This window comes from Dipteris shenzhenensis, chromosome 2, assembly GCF_047967505.1.
Source record: "Dipteris shenzhenensis isolate YYH24624 ecotype China chromosome 2, Dip_SZ_1.0, whole genome shotgun sequence".
Taxonomy (NCBI): Eukaryota; Viridiplantae; Streptophyta; class Polypodiopsida; order Gleicheniales; family Dipteridaceae; genus Dipteris; species Dipteris shenzhenensis.
The window spans coordinates 20,480,838-20,500,024 of NC_141597.1; the positions used below are offsets into that span (position 1 = coordinate 20,480,838).

Below are 19,187 nucleotides of genomic sequence, written 5' to 3' on the forward strand. Positions count from 1 at the left end.
TATTAGAAACAAGCTGAGAATCAGGCATAATCTCATCAATGTTGGCCAACTGCTCTTTCAAATCCTTCACATTAGTGAGATAGGCATCCATGTTACCACCCTCTTCAAGCTTCAAGTCTTTCTCTTCTTTTGGCTTTCTAGTGAACCTGTGGAGATCCAGGTTCGGACCTGACCCTACTTGTCCTCGATGCCACGCAACAATTGAGTCAGTTCAGCATTGCCTTTGGGAGTGCAGACAGGCGAGGACGATTTGGAAGGGTGTTGCCAGGATTGTTTACATATTTCATAGAGTACCCTTCTTTATGACTTGGGGATCAATGGCATGGTTATCTCTTACTGGCCCTCAGGTGTTTTTCGAGGGACATGACTCAAACTTAGCCTTCATTATACAATAACAGTCATGCTCTCTCCAGGATGTTCCCTTCATTCCTTTCAGAGCTGCTCATGCCTCGGTAGACACATCTTGGGGAGATTCTGGCTAGCATTGCAGCTTGACATATTTGGAGGGCCAAATGTACGGAGGCGATGGAGAATTCACAGGTTCACCCTTCCCAGTCTATGGCCAGTATTTGGACTGATACTATACACACACTAATGGCCATCTGGGCGAGTATGTAGGGATCTTCTAGAGCAGCTACAGCTAGGAGAGATACTTTTATCAGAGTTTGGAGAGGATCTCCGTTCTTCTCTCAGTCTTCTTTTGGGTTCTTCTCTCAGTCTTCTTTTGGGTTGAGGTGGTATTTTCAGCCTCCACCTTGGATTTTTGTTAGGTCCTTTTGAGCTGTTTTTTCTATCATGCATGACATGATGTACTCCGCATTTGAGCTTGCTCTTGCAGCTTTCATTCATACTTAATGAAATAATCTTTTTAGGGGAAAAATAATAATGTGTGTTGTGTTTTATGTATTATGGTTAAAGCGGTTTAATGTCTATGTCTAGGTCCTTGGTGAGGGTGATTTACATGACTAGGTTGGTCTAAGGCCAAAGGCCTAGGTGCTTCTATTTATGAATGGTGCTTAGGGGCAAATAGGATTTTAATGTATCCCAAGAAGGGGGTAAAAGGGGGGCATCTAAGTAAAGCCTTAATTAGTTGGCATATGGCATCTAGATCAATCAAGGGGGATTGGGAGCTTTGTAGAAAAAACACACATGAACTGAAATTGATGGTGTGTTGAATAGTGTGTGTGACTGCATAGCAAGGCTGGGAGTAAAAATTGATGCAAAAACTTATGATTCTCCTAGTAGAGCAGAAATGGTTTTTTTGTGCCTTTGTCATTTGGTATCAAAGCCTTCAATGCAAGTTCAATTGCACTTGGACAATATACAGCGTATCGTGGAATAAGTTTTTTCACAATTCATTGTACACTGGAGCAGCTAGTAAAGAGTTTAAGGATGGAGTAGTAGGTGTCCTTCTTCTAGTCCATTCAAGATGACTTGAAACATTTTTGCAGGATTCATGGCCTCTCCTGTTTGCTATGAGTTGATTGTCCTTGTAGTTAAGCCAACACTTCCCATACGATCAAGGCAACAACTTAAGCCGCCACATCGAAGGCCGGCTGCGTGACGGGCCTGGGCAGCTATTGCATAGGCCCAAGGTTTGCTTCGTAGTGCTTGTGTGACCAAGTGCTTCGAAGACTCCGGAGTTGCCCTTAGTGGCATGTAATTAGGAAAATAAAGTAGAATTTGACAAGTGGCTTGTTGCTAAGAAAAGGAGCCTGAGAGCTCATGTAACAATTCATTCACGTTGGATTTTGTATGACAGCTTCTACGCTGAACTCATGTACTCAGTTTTCTCTCAAGTAATAAAAACCTTCGGGGGGGTCCAGCCCGACGATTGTCCTGGGCCCTAGTGAATCTCTTGAGAGAGGGAGAGGGGGGGAGAAATCAAAGAGTCTTTGCTGTATTTTACGTGGAGGGTTTTGGCAATCCTTTACGGGTAGATTACATTAGGCACTAATGAATTTGTGATGAAAAAAATAAAATCTATGCTTGAAGCTACCTTGATCGCACTCTTGTTGGTAGATGCGATGAGTGCAGCAGCGACTAGTAAGCATGGCCATACTCTCTATGCCAAGGCTCGGACAGGGATTAGCGTAGCAACGCGGGACCATGAGCAGAGGAAGAAGATGAAATGAACGAGAAGCAAGCAGTTCCGTTGATGGAAAGACTGATGCAGAGATTCCGTTCACGTAGCAAGTACAAGCCACGAGATTTTATTCGGAGGTCTTGTCGTGAGCAGAATACTTTGTTCATCGTTTGGAGCCTCTGATGTTGTGCGTCAAGTTGCAGGCGTTGATTCGCAATCGCTAGAAAGGTGTAGAGAGGGTGCAAAGCAGCGGGTCTAGCCATCGTTCCATTTTTTCGGTGATGCTGAGCGCTAATAGAAGTCCCGCGACAGAGGGCGCAGGCGCGAGGCACGACGCTGCCCAGCCAACCAAGGTATGAAACCTTAGGGATACGTGGCTTTGCTGATGTGGCCAGGGTGCTAGCTAGGAGTACACGTGGCAGATGAGCAGCAGGCACGTGATGTGGCAGGTATGCACAGAGCTGACGTGGCGCTTACACATGGCACACATGTGACGTGGCAGCCACACATGCGAGCTGACGTGGCAACCAGCAGGTCCAACTGACGTGGCAGTGGGAGCTAATGCTGACGTGGCAGCACATGCAGAGTGATGACATGGCAAGACACATGGCAGCTGACCTGGACTGCCAACTGGACTGCTGAGGTGGCAAACCAGTGGCTAGACTAACTCTGGTTAGTTAACCCTGGTTAGAGGTTCAGTTAGTTGGTCTAACCAAACTAGACTGGTTAGTCGAACCAGGTCTGACCAACTAACCTTAGTTTTAGTTAACCAGACCATACCTTAACTAGGCTACAGATGGTTGAGGTCCAATTGAGAGCTAACCAGACCAGAGCCAGTTAGTCTGGTTAGAGTAACCAGCCGGTTACTTCATCTAGTTACTCTCCACCCAAAAAAAAGAAAAGAAAAAAAAAGACAGTTGCAGAGACTGAATCTGCTAGTAGTTCTCGCCTATCTGAGAGAGTATTTACTGTCAGAAAAAAAAAGGCAGAAATTAGCGAAAAATCAGAAAATTGCACAAGGAATGCATGCCTTTGTACTCAGGAAAAGGGAATCAAATGCATACTCAGTGTTTTTTTTTTTGCATACTCAGTACTTTGTGGGTATATGCCTTGAGTTGACAGCCCATTACTGGCACAAGTTGTGAATGCAAGATACCTCTTGTTGAGGTAACTTTTCTCTTTGAAAAGCAAAGGCAACGTGCATCAGTTGCACACAGTGTGTGTGTGAGAAACTTGCATGTGGCCGCCCAGTGCCCAGAAAAGCCTTCAACTTCGAAGGGAAAAGAGGCAGAGAAGCCACGAGGACCGCAAAAGCCAATGGCAGGAGGAATTCCTGACATACTGGGTCATGTTTCAAACCCAGAAGAACGAGAATTGCTGCTATCATGGGGCAAAGTCAGAGACCAGCAAGCGCTGATTTTATTTGATCCAGGGGCTACTGATAATTTCATATCAGAGGACCTAGCCCTGAGGCTGGGAATAAAGACGGAGGAGTTGGGCAGGGCTTTGGATGCCGATCAGATGTTTTGTGGAAACCCTGTGCCAGTCACTCCCTTGATAGGGAAGCTCCGTCTTCATGTACAGAGTTATGTGGATCAGAAAGACTTCTTCATTTCTCCACTGAAACATCATGATGTAGTCTTGGGTATGCCTTGGTTCCATCGCAAGGCAGTGAAGTTGACTCTTCCTGAAAGAGTGCTGGAGTTTGTACATAGGGGCAAAGTATATCTGTGGTTGCTAGGAATTGAGGGGAAACTATTCCCATTGTATCAAATAGTTCGGTTGGAAAAGAAATAAAGTCTGCAATTTCAGCTTACATGATTTTTGTAAAAGAGAGAGATGTGAAAATGCATGCTGAAATAAGTGAGGCAGATCGAAATAAATTTCAGTTCCTTGAAAATTTTAAAGATTGCTTTTCTGACACTTTGCCAGGGGAGCTACCCCTTCAGAGACCTAAGGATCATGGCATAGAACTCATTCCTGGCAGCGAGCCACCCAATAGGCCCCCATACAGAGTTAGTGCAACTCAGCGAGAAGAGATTATGACTCAGGTGCAGGACTTGTTGTCCAAGGGGTTGATTCAGCCCAGTTTCCCCTATACTGCTAGTACAGAAGAAAGATGGTTCATTCCGTATATGCGTTGATTACCGCACACTGAACAAAATGACCATTAAGAATAGATTCCCTATTCCGCACATTGATGATGTGCTGGATCAGTTAAATGGAGCTTCAGTTTTCAACAGGATAGACTTGAAGAGTGGCCATCATCAAGTCAGGATACAACCGCAAGATGTGCATAAGACAGCTTTTTGCACTACATTCGGGTTGTATGAATACTTAGTGATGCCTTTTGGATTGACAAATGCCCCAGCTACCTTCAATAGGATGATGGATCGTATCTTCTGACCCTACAAACAATTCACTGGTACCTTCTTCGATGACATAATTGTCTTTTCTAAGTCCGAACAAGAGCACAAGGAACATCTTGCTATAGTGTTTCAAGAGCTGAGAAATCATCAGCTCTATGCAAACAGCAAGAAAAGTGAATTCTTCTTGGAAGAAATCCATTATCTGGGGCATATAATATCCAAGAATGGGATACAAATGGATCCAGCAAAGATCCGTGCCATCCAGGAATGGCCAGAGCTGAAAACTATGCATGAAGTTCGAAGTTTCCTAGGCCTGTATTCTTACTACAGAAGATTTATCAGGCATTTTGTGGATATAGCCGCTCCACTCCACGATCTTACTAAGAAAAATGCAGCTTTTAGATGGGAAATTCCTCAAAAGACAGCCTTCACCACACTCAAGGAGAGGCTGACTACAGGGCCAATCTTAATCGTTCCAGATTTGTATCAACCATTTGATGTGGATTGTGATGCTTGTGGGGAATGTGTTGGGGCTGCATTGCATCAGAATGGTCATGTAGTGGCTTATGAGAGCAGGAGACTCCGGGATGCAGAGAGATATCTGGGAATCTATGAGAAAGAGTTATTGGCTGTAATCCATGCCATCCATACATGGAAGCATTATCTTTTGGGTGCAGATTTTACTGTTTAAACAGATCACAAAGTCTGAGATACTTTCTAACTCAGACAAAACTTTCCGAGAAGCATATGAAATGGGCAAATATGCTGTCAATGTATCATTTTCAGATTGTCCATACCCCAGGAATTCGGAACAGAGTGGCACATGCCTTGTCCCGAAGACCCCAGGTCAATAATGTGACTATTGCTTATCATCAGGACGTGGAAGGCATGAGGGAGCAATATGCTAATGATGCAGATTTTGGTGAGATTTTACAGCAAATGCAAGAGGGGCAATCCACCAGTCACTATTCCCTGAAAGATGGGTATCTAATGAAAGATGATTGCCTATGCATCACCCAGGAGATGAGGAAAAAGATTTTGGAGGAATGCCATGCACCTCCCTATGCTGGACATAGAGGAATTACAGCAACAACTCTAGCACTAGAGAGGTATTTCTTTTGGCCAAGGATGCGAAAAGATATACATCAGTTTGTTACTGAATGCCTTACGTGTCAGAAAGTGAAGTATGATAGACGGAAGGCACCTGGCCTACTTATGCCTCTTCCCGTGCCTCAGGCACCGTGGGAAAGTATTACAATGGACTTCATTTTTTATTTGCCAAGATCAAAGTCAGGGAATGATGGGATTCGTACTATCATTGATAAATTCAGCAAGCAAGCTCATTTCATTCCGTTCGCAAAACCATAAAGGTAGATCATATGGCTAAACTTTTCATGGCACAAATCTTTAAGCACCATGGTATGCCTAAGTCCATTGTCTGTGATCGAGATCCCAGAATGACCAGTCTATTCTGGAGAGCTTTATTTGATAACATGGGAATGAATCTGAATTTTTCTTCTTCTTTCCATCCCCAAACAGATGGTCAAAGTGAAGTAGCAAATTCTACAGCATTGGATAATGCTGAAATGCTACGCGGGTGACCAAGGTTCAGATTCGGAAAAGTACCTACCATTGGTAGAGTTTGCTTACAATAATACAATACACAGCTCTACAGGGAAAGCCCCCTTTGAAATCATTTATGGGAAGGTGATTCTGCCACCTATCCTAAGGACCAAGGATGAAATATTTGCAGCTGATTAGTTTGTGCGAGACCTCCAGACAGCTTACAGCCAAGTCCGGACAGCAATTGAAAGGTCTCAAGAGAAACATAAAAGAGCTGCAGATAAGCATAGGAGACAATTAGATCTCAAGGAAGGGGATTGGGTACTTTTAAAGTTCGAGAAAGCTAGGCTCCGCAAGTTTAAAGGCAAACAAAAAGTGTATGCAAAGTTATCTTTCAGATATTATGGCCCTTTCAGGGTTACAAAAAGAATAAATGAGGTTGCATACAGGTTGGCATTGCCAGAGCATTGGAGGATTCACAATGCATTCCATATGAGTCTTCTAAAGAAATTCCAGGGGCCGGAACCTACAGAGTTAGTATCAAAGGATCCACCAGAAGTGGATGAGCTAGAGGAGGTCCTTCAGCCAAAGCAGATTGTGTACCATACTGTACGCAAAGGCCCTCAGGGCAAGGAATTGTACAGGTATCTTGTAAAATTCAAGAATTATACGGCATTAGATGCCAAGTGAATGGATGAAGACATGTTGTCCGATCATCCACAACTTTTGGATGTTTACAAAGAAGCTTTTCAGTTGAGGTCAACTGAATAGAAGCCGAGGAAATGTCACCATCATGTAAATATCCTAAGTCAAAGTACAGTTGACCATTTATTTGATCATAATTAAAGAGTTTTCATGTGTGTTAATTATGGTCAAAGAATTGACTACGGTCAAAGATACTTGACTCTCGTCAAGTAAACCTGACTTCGGTTGGGGAGACTTGGTTTATTACCAAGAGGGTTAACCACAGTTAACTAGAGAACCACAAAACTGACTACGGTCAGAGAGTGTTGACTTCGGTCAACGAGACTTGGTTTATTGCCAAGAGGGTTAACTACGGTTAACCAAGATGTGCCAACTTCGGTTGGAGAGACTTGACTATAATTAAGGCGCCTCGACCCTTGGTCAAAGCCTCTTAATTATGATCAAGAGTGTTGACTCCGGTCAACCAGAGAATAAATATATTTATTATATTTGTTATGTGTGCACATGTGTTTAGTGGGGACGCCCACCGTGACTAGAATTAGTCCACAGTGTGTTATTTGCATGCAAAGTGCTAACAATTAATATGTGCCATGATGGTGCGCTTTAATTAATTATTGCAGGTACTAGGAAGAGTGACTCTCCTAAGCGCTACGGGAGCCTACCAAGAGTCTAGGAGGCGGTTCGCGTGACCAAGTGCTTCAAAGACTCCGGAGTTGCCCTTAGTGGCATGTAATTAGCAAAATAAAGTAGAATTTGACGAGTGGCTTGTTGCCAAGAAAGGGAGCCTGAGAGCTCATGTAACGATTCATTCACGTTGGATTTTGTACGACAGCTTCTACGCTAAACTCATGTACTCAGTTTTCTCTCAAGTAATAAAAACCTTCGAAGGGGTGCAGCCCGACGATTGTCTTGGGCCCTCGTGAATCTCTTGAGAGAGGGAAGAGTTCTCAACTGAAAGAGCCCCCCCTGCGTGCCTTACTGCACTACGAGTTCTGCCAGGCAATGGGGCCTCAAGCTTACTCTCCATGAGAGTCTGTAGCAACCAATTCGGGACTGTTTTGGCTGCGTGTATCTCTTGAATCTCTTGCCTGACAACTTCATCCACACCCTATGGAAGTACAAAATCAGCCGGTGGCTGAATCAGGGAGTGTGGATCAGGAGGAGGTTGCTGCAAATTCTGATTTTCAGCGGGGGAATTAAATGCTATAGGAAGCATCCCCTCAAACACATCATCTGAAGAAGCTGGAATCTGAAATTCAGCATGTGTATGTGCTGAATTTTCAGAGAATATAACATCTCTACTAACAAAAATCTTGCGTGTAGCAGGATTGTAGAGATGATAGCCTTTGCTTTGTGAACTATATCCCACAAAAATGCATTTAAGTGCCTTATCTAACAACTTGTGTCGAAATTCCACAAGCACGTGGGCATATGCAACACAACCAAAAACTTTGAAATGGTCCACTAAAGGCTTTCTCCCATGCCAAGCCTTTGTAGGAGCCCGATTCAAAATATAGTTGGCACACATGAGGCCTTCAAGCCAAAATCTGTGAGGCAACTTCTTACTTGTAAGCATGCATCTATGCATCTCCATGGCAATGCGATTCTCCCGCTCAGTTTTGCCATTCTGTTGAGATGTAAGCCTAACTGTAAGCTGATGCGTGATACCTTTCTCCTTAAAAAATGCCTCAAATTCATGAGACATATACTCTCCCCCTCAATCTATGCGAAGTGGCTGCACCTTGAGTCCTGTCTCATTCTCAACCATAGCCACAAAGTATTTGAAATGCATAAACACTTATGATTTTTCCTTGAGATCATAAACCCAAGTGTCATCTATGAATGTAACAAAATAAAGATAGCCCCCAAAAGCAGGTGTCCTCATGGAACCGCAGACATCACTATGAATAAGCTGTAATTTCCGTGTAGCTTTCACAGCACCATCCTTCTTGAAAGGAAGTCTATGCATCTTGCCAAGGATGCAACCTTCACATGCATGAGGAGGAGGCGACTCTCAAGGAAGCAATGCATCAACCATATCATGCTTCTGCAGTGTCATTAAGCTGCCATAGCTCATGTGCCCATACCTGGCATGCCATAGCTCCGCATTCTGCATCGCAACAGTGGGAGTGCTCACTGATAATGCAAGATCAGATCTTTTTTCATATAGATCAAGTTGAAAAAGACCCCGATACAAAGTGCCAAACAACGTCATTCTCTTTGTCTTTGACTACGCACTTATCATCATAAAAAACAACCTGAAATCCTCCTCTATTGAGTGAGGACACTGAAAGCAAATTCTTCTTTATGCCTGGCACATAGAGAACATCTGAAATTCTGAAATCTGTGCCATCAGTGGATGTGAGAATAATGTCTCCCACTCCACACACTAAATAAGAAGAATTATTTGCACAAGTCACCTTCTTTTTGGTGGGTGGTGGGTGCAGAGATGCAAAAAGACTCTTCTTGGAAGTGATGTGCTTTGAAGCACCACTATCAAAATACCAAGTATTCAATGTCTCATTAACACTGAGAGAGCATGCATCCTTTGAAGGATCATAGCTGCAAGTCAAAAAAGCATAAGGGTCATCATCATTAGTGGCTGTAACATCTGAAGTACCCACTGAAAAATCTGAAGTGCAAGACAGAAAGGCATAGTGCTCTTCCACAAAGTTGGTTGCAACATCTCCCCCATCATGAGAATGTGGAGCTAATGCATCTAACACAACCATACCTGAATCCTTTTTCTTCTCTTTGGCTATGCACTTCTTGCATTCTCCAATATAATGACCTGGCTTCTTACAATAATGACAAATGCCCTTCTTTTTCTACTTATCTGCATCACCCTTTGCCTTATAAGAGGGCTGTCCTAAAACAGCTTTATGCTGATGTGCGGGCTGATTGGCATGTGGCTTTTGCTGTCCTTTACCCTTGGGCTTGAACTTGGAAAGCATGGCATGCTCACCAGCCCAGGTTGCCATATTTCTGCGAGTCTGCTCCTCCTGCAACAGAAGTCCTACCAACTCGTGAAAAGAGAGAGCATTGCTGCCCCCCCTCAATGACAAATTCAGCGAGGTGTGGAAACCGAGATAGGACTCAAGAAGAGAATTCAGAGTGATGGTGATCATCTCTGAATCCGGAATGACTTCATCAATATTCAGCCATTGTTCCCTCAGATGCTGAAGCTTAGTGAGGTGAGAATTCATGGAATCTCCCTCATCCATATGCGTATGGTCTAGACTCAATCTTTGGGAGGGTTACCACATCTCTTGTGATGATGGTCTGTTAGTGCCTTGATTGGAACTTTGTGTTCCTAGATTAGAGATCCTAAGGGCTGGATGATCATGTGATAGGAGCGGTTTATTGTGCACAAGTTTATACAAGATATCCGATAGTGGATCTTGTTTTGAAAGATCTCGGATTGCATATTTTCATAATCTCTAGATCACATAGGATAGTCTTGCCTCCGGGATAATTTAATCTTATGCTGAACATTCTACTCTAGAGGTAACCCATAAGGCAACTCATCCCTAAAAGAATCACATAACTCCTCTGCAATTTGATCAAGTAGCTTGGCCGTTTCTGTTATAATTATTATTATATTACAGGCAGTGGCCAATGTAATGTAATAAGTTGGTTAGGGGCACTTTTCCCTCTTAGAGGTTTTTCCCCCTAACCACGGTCTAATCTCTAACTACGGTTTAGTGATTAGATAGGGTTCTGTCACTTAGACAAAACCCTCATCTCTTTCTTTGTACTTCACTTCAGTTACTTCACTTCAGTACACTTTGGGGAGTGAACTACGTTCAACTCACTCTCTCTTTGCACACTCTTGCTTCCATTCTGTTTTTTCACATTTGGAATAAGAGCTCTTCCTTCCCGGACCTGCTACTTGCTCCCTGCTTCTTGCTTTCCTCTTTCAGCTCCTACATCTCAGCTCCATCACCAAGCTTCCTGCCTCACGTCTGTACAGCTTCATCCACGACTTGCATTCTGTACAGTCCGTACAACTGTACAGATTCCGTACCAACTGCCTGCTCCCGTTCGTACACCTGCGCAGAATTCCGTTCGTACAGTTCATACAACTGTATGGATTTTCGTACCCACGTGTCAGTTTCGTACGTCTGTACGGCTCGCATTCCGTACAATTACGCAATCAATGTCCGTACAGTCGGCCGTACAGGTTTCCGTACACTTCGTCTATACAGTCGACCGCACAAGTTTCCGTACACTTCGTCTGTACAGTCGTCCGTACACTATGCGGATCCCGTACAGTTCCGTACCAGCAGATTTTTGCAAGCTGAAGATGTCCCCAGTGTCCGTCATTTTTGGCAGGGTTCATTTGCAGGTTCAGATGTGCATTCAGCCATTGTTTGGCTTAGCTTTTGGGAGCACATTTGAAGCTTTAACAGACATTGCAGTTGATCTGCAAGTTTGGGGCTTTTGCAATTACACTGCAATTTGGCAGTAAAATTTGGGGCTTTTGCAGGCAGAGTGCAATTTGTGCAACATTTGGGGCTTTCAGAGCATTTGCCCTCTTCTGTATGCAATTTCCCACAAGAAATTGGGGCTTTTGCATTTAGGTTGCACTTTGCAGGTAAAAGAAGATTTTGGAAGTTTGCAAGCAGTTCTGGACTCAGTACGAGTCAATTTGCAGACTTTTGCAACTTTTTGCAGATTCTATTTGCAGATTTTTGGGCATTAAGCAAAGCATCGTGGTGCATTTTGAGCCTTTGATAGGCTGTGACAGTATTTGTCACTGTGGGCAGATTTTCTTTGCAGATTTTACTTGTGCATTTGACATCCCAGAAAGGGATTTTACTTGGTCAGTTTGCTGTGTTTTTTTAGTTTATCTAGCATAAATGGCTCAGAACAACCCCAATGAGGTGTTCGGAGTTCTCACACAGGAGGATAAGTTATATGGCACCAACTACTCCTTGTGGAGTTTCATGGTTCGCAATATCTTGGTTGGCAAACATCTTTGGGATTATGTCAATGGAGATGAAGCACGACCAGATACAATGCCTACACCTATCACTCCTACAGCTGGAGGCAGGGGTAGAGGTGCAAATGCAACACAAGTAGTTGGAGCAGCCGCCAGGAGCTCCCACAGCAAAGCAAAAAAGATGGGACTCTAGAGATGCATAAGCTCTTTCAGTGATTTCTCTCTCTGTCAAGAGGTTCATTATACCTCACATTCGGTCATGCAAGACATCTATGGCAACTTGGGAGATACGAGACAGTATGTTTGCAGCAAGAAATGATGCCAAGGTTTCCTTTCTGAAGCTATGGAGCTCCAGGGTTGAATCCAATGATACTAGAGAGTTTCTGGCAGAGTTCGGGCAGGATCCGGGTGGATAGACGAGATCATGAGTACCATCGGGGTCAAACAAGGGTGTCCTTTGTCGCCTACCTTGTTTGGCCTCTACATTGACGAGCTTGAGACAGTGATGCAGACACAAAGGGGTGTAGGTTGCTCTCTTGCGGGCACGCTGATCCACATTTTGCTCTATGCAGATAACGTGGCTCTCTTGTCTTCGTCAGCAGAGGGGCTTCAGAGACACCTAGACGCACTACAGTCCTTTTGTGAGTCTCATGATTTGAAGGTCAACCTGGGTAAAACCAAGGTCATGATCTTCAATACATCTCGAGCCATCATGCGTCCGGAGCAGTTCACATTTGCGGGGTCATCTGTTGAGATAGTTTCATCATACACTTATCTTAGGGTTATCTTCTCCGGACCGAGCTTCACTATGAGACCCGCGATGTAGGCATGCTTGAGTAGAGGGTATGCCTCATTGGCCAGGCTAGAGAGGCAGTGCTTCCGCTCACACTTTCAGGTTCCACGCACCAAGGGATTGCTTTTTGACTCCTTGGCTCGCCCAGCAGGGATGTACGGCAGTCCTTGTTGGGGGCCAGACTTGTCGGATACAGAGTGGGCTCGTGTGGAGCGGCTACAGGTTCTCATGCTATCACGGATGATTCGTGGTAAGTCATCCGTTCCTCACCAGATCATTCAGGCTGAATTTGGGTCACCCCCTTTATAGCTAGATGCTGCATTTCAGGTCATCACATATCTATACCAAGTTAGGGGATGTGGGGATTATACCTCCGGGCGTAGCAGGCTACCATGGATAGCTCTATCCTCTTCTATGGCACTTGCAGCAGGAGGAGATCAGAGATGCTGGTATTTAGGTGAATGCTAGAGACTTTCAAAGCCTTTACATATAGGCAACCAAAAACACATTCACTTTGCACTTCTGCTATGACAGCTTGTAGCATACCTGGTGAAAAAAAATGAATGGAACATGATAAATCATGTTTAGGAAGTTCACAGGATCCAAAAGGAGGGGACTGGATTCCTATTATAAATCATATGCACAAAACAATCATGCATTGAATCAGCATAAGACTATCACCTGCCCCTTGTTTTCATCTTTTTCTTGCCTTTAGCAGACCCAACCCGTTCAAGTTCCAGTGCCTTCAACTTGTTTTTATAAGCGGGAGTCTGCTTCACCATATCTAGCATCTGCCCAATGCCAAAACTTATTAGTCTCTCAAGTATGCATGTTACTTTCTCAGAGTAAAGAGCACATCCACCAGCAAACACGCTCCTGTTTTCTTGTAAATAAAACGTTGTTCATTTCCTGACTGATTATTAAGCTAGTCAACAAAAAGAAGTAGCACACATGATTAATTCTTCCCATCAATAAAACCTTGCTTGAGAAAATCACCTCCCTCCTTTTCCCGCACATGTAGCTCCCATAAAGTTGTTTCATTTCCCAAAAAGAAAAAGAAAAATAGCATCTTGAGATATACTGTATTTGAGAAGACCATTCACAGAAATAGAGAGTGGTATCCTAGCATGTTTCTCTCAAAAGCTTCATGTTTCGATGGATAAATTCCAATTAAAAATGAAGACGCTTAATCTATAACAAAACTCGGGATCAAGATATTGGAGAATCTGGATTTTACAGGATTCTAATAACAAGTTTCAAACCTACTGACCTCTTCAGCCCTTATCAGTTTATGTAAATCACATGTAGAAATTGTAACCGGAAGTCACATGCATAAAGCCTCATCACTTTACTATTCCTGTATTTCTACAAAAGATATGTATATCAATTGTGTAAAGTTCTGTTCACTACAGTGACCCTGTATTTCAGGAAAGAAAGCCATCTCCAAAGGTAACTCAACTTTTATGAAAGGGAGACAAAAAATCAGCGCTGAACAAGGTTAAAACTTGAGCAGACCGGATGAAGTATGCTTTTTAATGGAAAAAAAGTAGGTGGCCTGGATATTCTAAAGTCCACAAGTTGTATATGTGTGTGTGCGCGCCCGCTCTTTGGACCTGCCCAGCTGCCAGAGATTTTCTTCCTCACTTGGGGTCTTACCTTCATACTCGATTTCCTGCTGTTTCTTTTAGCAGGCGTTTTGGTTGTTTGGACTATGATTACTTTTTTCGCATGGTGTCGTTACTAAGCTTTATGGTTGTTATATCATGCCTGGAACTCTCACCTGTATGGCTTTTCCTCTATGGATCTTTACAGTTTTTTCAGATCCTCCCCGCATCGATCCCTTCAAGATGTGTATGCCCAGCAAGATCTTCCTTCGGCCCAGCTAGAAGCTTTCTTTCACTGCTTTTAGTTATCAGTAGAAGTTGACCCTTTTGGAGCAACTTTGAATGTACATTTTCTTTTAATACATTCTTCCTTTTACAAAAAAAAAAAGTGTGCGCGCACGCGCGTGTGTGTGAATATATATACTTGTCTTACAATGAAATTTTCTGATCTTGTATTTGGTACTCTCCATTTGGGGACAGCCTCTTGTAATATAAAAATATATGGATTTCACTATGTGTGTGTGTGTGTGTGTGTGTGTGTGTGTGTGTTTTATGGAATATTGGAAAATTTCTACTTGGCCACTTCATGTCAGGCTCAGAATAGTCCAGTCTATTGTAATGTCTTATGTTCAGTTCTTCTTACCTTTACTACATTGGTCCTCTAGAGATATCTCAGCTTTTATGTCTCAAGCTATGGAGCTGTTATGGAAGACAAAAACTGCTGTTAAAGCATTGAGACTGCTGAAGATGGAAATGGTGTGCTCCCCTAAGATGCATGGAGGACTTAATGTTCTAAATATCAGATATCATGTACTTGCAAGGAAGGCGACTATGCTCCAAACCTTTTTCCGTCAAAAACAGCCATGGACTTGTATGATAGCATCCATGTGTGTCAACATGAGGACAAATGCTTATGGCCATTGGACTACTGATCTTTGGGAGGTTGTCATTGGGCGATTTGTAGGGAAGATTCCTGGATGCCCTTTCTCTACTGCTCTGATACTAGACTGGAAACAAGTGCTTTCTAAAGTCAAATGGGCTCCTGATAATCATTCGGGGACAAACTCAATGAGGAAAGAAAGTATTCATTGGAGTGCCATCTTTGACACTCCACTTGCTTTACAGGAACCGGTTAGGGCATATAATCTCATGAAATTGGGAATTAGATACATCAATGACGTGGTAGATGATCATGGCCATGTCTTATCTTTTCCTCAGGCCACAGCCTCTTATGCATTGGGAATGCATCACAGATTGATATGGAAGAAAATTGCTGATCTCTTGCATCCTTTTCTACCTATTCCCCCTGTGGCTGACACAGACAGGCTTATGGATTGGCAATTGTACCCCTCTGCTACATGCTCTCGTCCTATTCCTCTGCCTGTTTTGACCTCCATCAAAGTCTACAAGCTTCTTCAGCCTGCCCCTTGGATTCATTAATATGCTAATAATCCGTGGCATATCAGGCAGCCCCTTTCTGGTGGCGGAAGAATCTCCAACTATTATGGAGGTGTAAAATGCCTTTGAAACAAAGACTTTTTCTTTGGAGATGCATGACCGGCACACTGTCAATGGGAATCACACTTGCCAAACGTCACATTGCTTCACCCACCTGCTTACGGTGTCACGCTCCTTCAGAGACTGCTGTCCCTCATTTGCTTTGGCATTGCCCGTCTACTCGGAACCTCCTTGGGAAAATTTCAGATCATCTTCGCCTCCGTTTCCCGAGTCACATATTTGGGAAACATTTTTGGTTATTTGGCAGATTTAGGATGCCTTTATCTCAATACTCACTCTTTTTCTCATGGGTGAGATATTGGGCTCTTTGGACAATTTGGGAAGAGCATAATCTGGCATACTTGGGTCGTCAGTTTCAAAAGTCATATGAATCTTTTAGAGCCTCATTGCGGCAATCTTTATATGATGCCTGCCATGAGGGTGATATACATGCATCTTGCATTGAGCTTTTCTTTTTATGCTTCTGATCTGTGGGATACTCTCCATCTTGGAGACTTTCCCTCTTGTAAAGTTATGACAATATAAATACAATGCACTGGAATTTACCCCAAAAAAAAAAAAGTGTGTGTTTTATGGTGGACTTAATGTTCTCAATATAAGATATCATGTACTTGCAAGGAAGGCGACTATGCTCCATACTTTTTTCCGTCAACAACAGCCATGGACTTGTATGATAGCATCCATGTGTGTCAACATGAGGACATCTGCTTATGGCCATTGGACTACTGATCATTGGGAGGTTGTCATTGGGAGATTTGTAGGGAAGATATCTGGCTGTCTTTTCTCTACTGCTCTGATACTTGATTGGAAACAAGTACTTTCTAAGGTCAAATGGGCTACCAATAATCGCTCGGGGACAAACTCAATGAGGAAAGAAAGTATTCATTGGAGTGCCATCTTTGACATTCCACTTGCTTTACAGGAACCTGTTCGGGCATATAATCTCATGAAATTGGGAATTAGATACATCAATGATGTGGTAGACGATTAGGGCTATGTCTTATCTTTTCCTCAGGCCACTGCTTCCTATGCATTGGGAATGCATCATAGGTCGATATGTAAAAAAATTGCTGATTTGTTACTTCCTTTTCTACCTGTTCCTCCTATGGCTGGCACAGACAGGCTTATGGATTGGCAATTGCAACCCTCTGCTACATGTTCTCATCCTGTTCCTCTGCCTGCCTTGACCTCCATCAAAGCCTACAGGCTTCTTCAGCCTGCTCCATGGATTCAGCAATATGCTAATACTCTGTGGCATATCAGGAAGCCCCTCTCATGGTGGCGGCAGAATCTCCGGATATTATGGAAGTGTAAAATGCCTTTGAAACAAAGACTTTTTCTTTGGAGATGCATGACAGGCACATTGTCAGTGGGAATCACACTTGCCAAACGTCACATTGCACCATCCACATGTTTACGATGTCAAGCTCCTTCAGAGAATGTCCCTCCTTTGCTTTGGCACTGCCCGGGTTCTAGGAACCTCCTTGGGAGAATTTCAGATCATCTTCGGCTCCGTTTCCCGAGTCACAGATTTGGGAAACACTTTTGGTTATTTGGCAGATTTATGAGGTCTTTGTCTCAATACTCACTATTTCTCTCATGGGTGAGATATTGGGCTCTTTGGACAATCTGGAGTGAGCATAATTTGGCATACTTGGGTCGGCAGATTCACAAGTCATATGAATCTTTCCGAGCCTCATTGCGGCAATCCTTATATGATGCCTGCCATGAGGGTGATATACATGCTTCTTGCATAGAGCTTTTCTTTCTATGTTTCTGATCTTTGGGATACTCTCCATTTTGGAGACTTCCCATCTTGTAAATTTATGAGAATATAAATACACTGCACTGGATTTTACTATAAAAAAAAGTGTGTGTATATGTTTTATCTTTTTAGTCGAGAAACTATGTGCTTTGTCCTAGCCTTCCAAAACAATACCCCTGAATTCCTACTGAAACCTCTCCAAAACAGATGGGGAGATCCATCGAGATCTTCTATGATGTGATGCAACACAAGGGATCAAGTATCCCTTGAGTGCCCCGATGGGGAACTTGTCGACATCAACCTTAAATGAAAAGTTGTATGTCTCTCCTCGCCACCTTAGCCTCTGCTTCTCCACCTCCTCGCTGCCTCTCCACCTCAGGCTTCCACCCCGCCTCGCCACCACCTCGCACTGGGCATGCCTCCCATTATGGGGGGGAAGCCGGTGCCCCCGCTCCCGGTTGAACACTAAGACCTGCACCCCGGAAAAAAAAAAAACAGTCCAAGAGAAATGGGGGACAAAGCCAAGAAAGACGACAGCAGCAACAACAACAAAAAAAAAGCAAACGACACAACTAAAACTGGAGGATGTGAACAAAAGTTACAACCGAAGTGGACTCGGGTAGACAACAAGGCAAAGGCAGGACCCGCCTCAGCTTCTTCAGCCTCTATCTCTACCTCAACCTCAACTCCCGCTACAGTTTCATTTCAGTTTCAGCTCCCTCTATCTCTATCTCTACTTCGACTTCAACCCCCGCTTCAGGCTCAACTCTAGTTCCAGTCTCAGCTCCCTCTACATCTACGATCAGTGACATACTCATGCCCATGGCGCCGGTTGTTCCCTTCCCCTTCTCTCTTGTTACAGCTCTCGCACCGCTTATGAACCCTACTTCGGAGGTGTCATACACTGTTCCGCATTACGCTTCACTCTCCCCTCTCCCTCTCAGTCAGAGCCCACGCTCCCACACCCGTTGGGACTGCCTCATCCATTCCACTGTCATCTCCGTTCCTCACCCAGTTCACCCAATCACCGTCCAGTTTCCGGACTCAATCCCACACTTTCATGCCACAGTCATCACAGTTTCAGCATGGACATGGGTGGGCTGATACACCAGAGGCATGTGAGACCTTGCTCATGGAGAAACATAGTTTCCATGAGCGTGAGATGGAGTTGACTCGCTTCACACGGGAGCAGGTCCGCTTCAACCAGGAGCCGCATCATACAGGGGCAGGCTAGGGCCATTCGGGAGCAGGCGGGTCTTATTCAGGGGCTCAGACAAGATATCATGCACCGATAGGAGGTCACAGCCATACACACTCCCAAGGAGCACCCCGGTGGTCGAGGCACAGATTGCGAGCATGCAATCTGCTATTGAGGAGACTTCCAGATGGGTTGATGTGGCCAAACAGGAACCCGCAAGGGTAACCATTTCGGCTATCCTCCTGGAGCAGCAACAGAGAGTCAGTAAGGCTCTCAACATGAGAGTACGCGGGATCCCACGCACTGAGGCCACACCGATGGTAGATGCGACTGCGTTCGTGGCCGCTACCCTAGGTGTGGCTGAGCACAGGATAGAGAGGGCATGGCGGGTGGGGAGAGATCCCAACCGAGAGCAACCCCTGATCATACGGTTCCATGACACTCCGGCATGACTTTCATCTCTACGACGCAGATCTGTCCTTCGAGATCAGCCAACGATCTCTATGGATGAGGACCTCACACCTCTACAGGTTGAGGAGAGGCACTCTTTCCTGCAGCAACGGGATCAAGCTCAGAAGGAGGGGAAGTGGATAGTGGTACAAGAGGGAGGACTTCTTACACGCCCCCGTAGGGCACCTGCC

General features: G+C 44.2%; 1 protein-coding gene across 5 annotated transcripts in view; it reads right to left on the bottom strand.

Moving 5' to 3' along the window:
• Positions 1-19,187, bottom strand: part of LOC147904461 (Chaperone DnaJ-domain superfamily protein) — an 86,964-nt gene that overhangs the window by 25,046 nt on the left and 42,731 nt on the right. For all 5 annotated transcript variants that reach the window (XR_015542281.1, XR_015542283.1, XM_087386596.1 and 2 more), the window contains exon 7: positions 13,143-13,252. Coding sequence is in view for 3 of the 5 variants with exons in the window: in XM_087386596.1 (XP_087242722.1) it covers positions 13,143-13,252 (110 nt within the window). In the remaining 2 variants the exon portion in view is untranslated. The remainder of the gene's footprint in view (positions 1-13,142; positions 13,253-19,187) is intronic.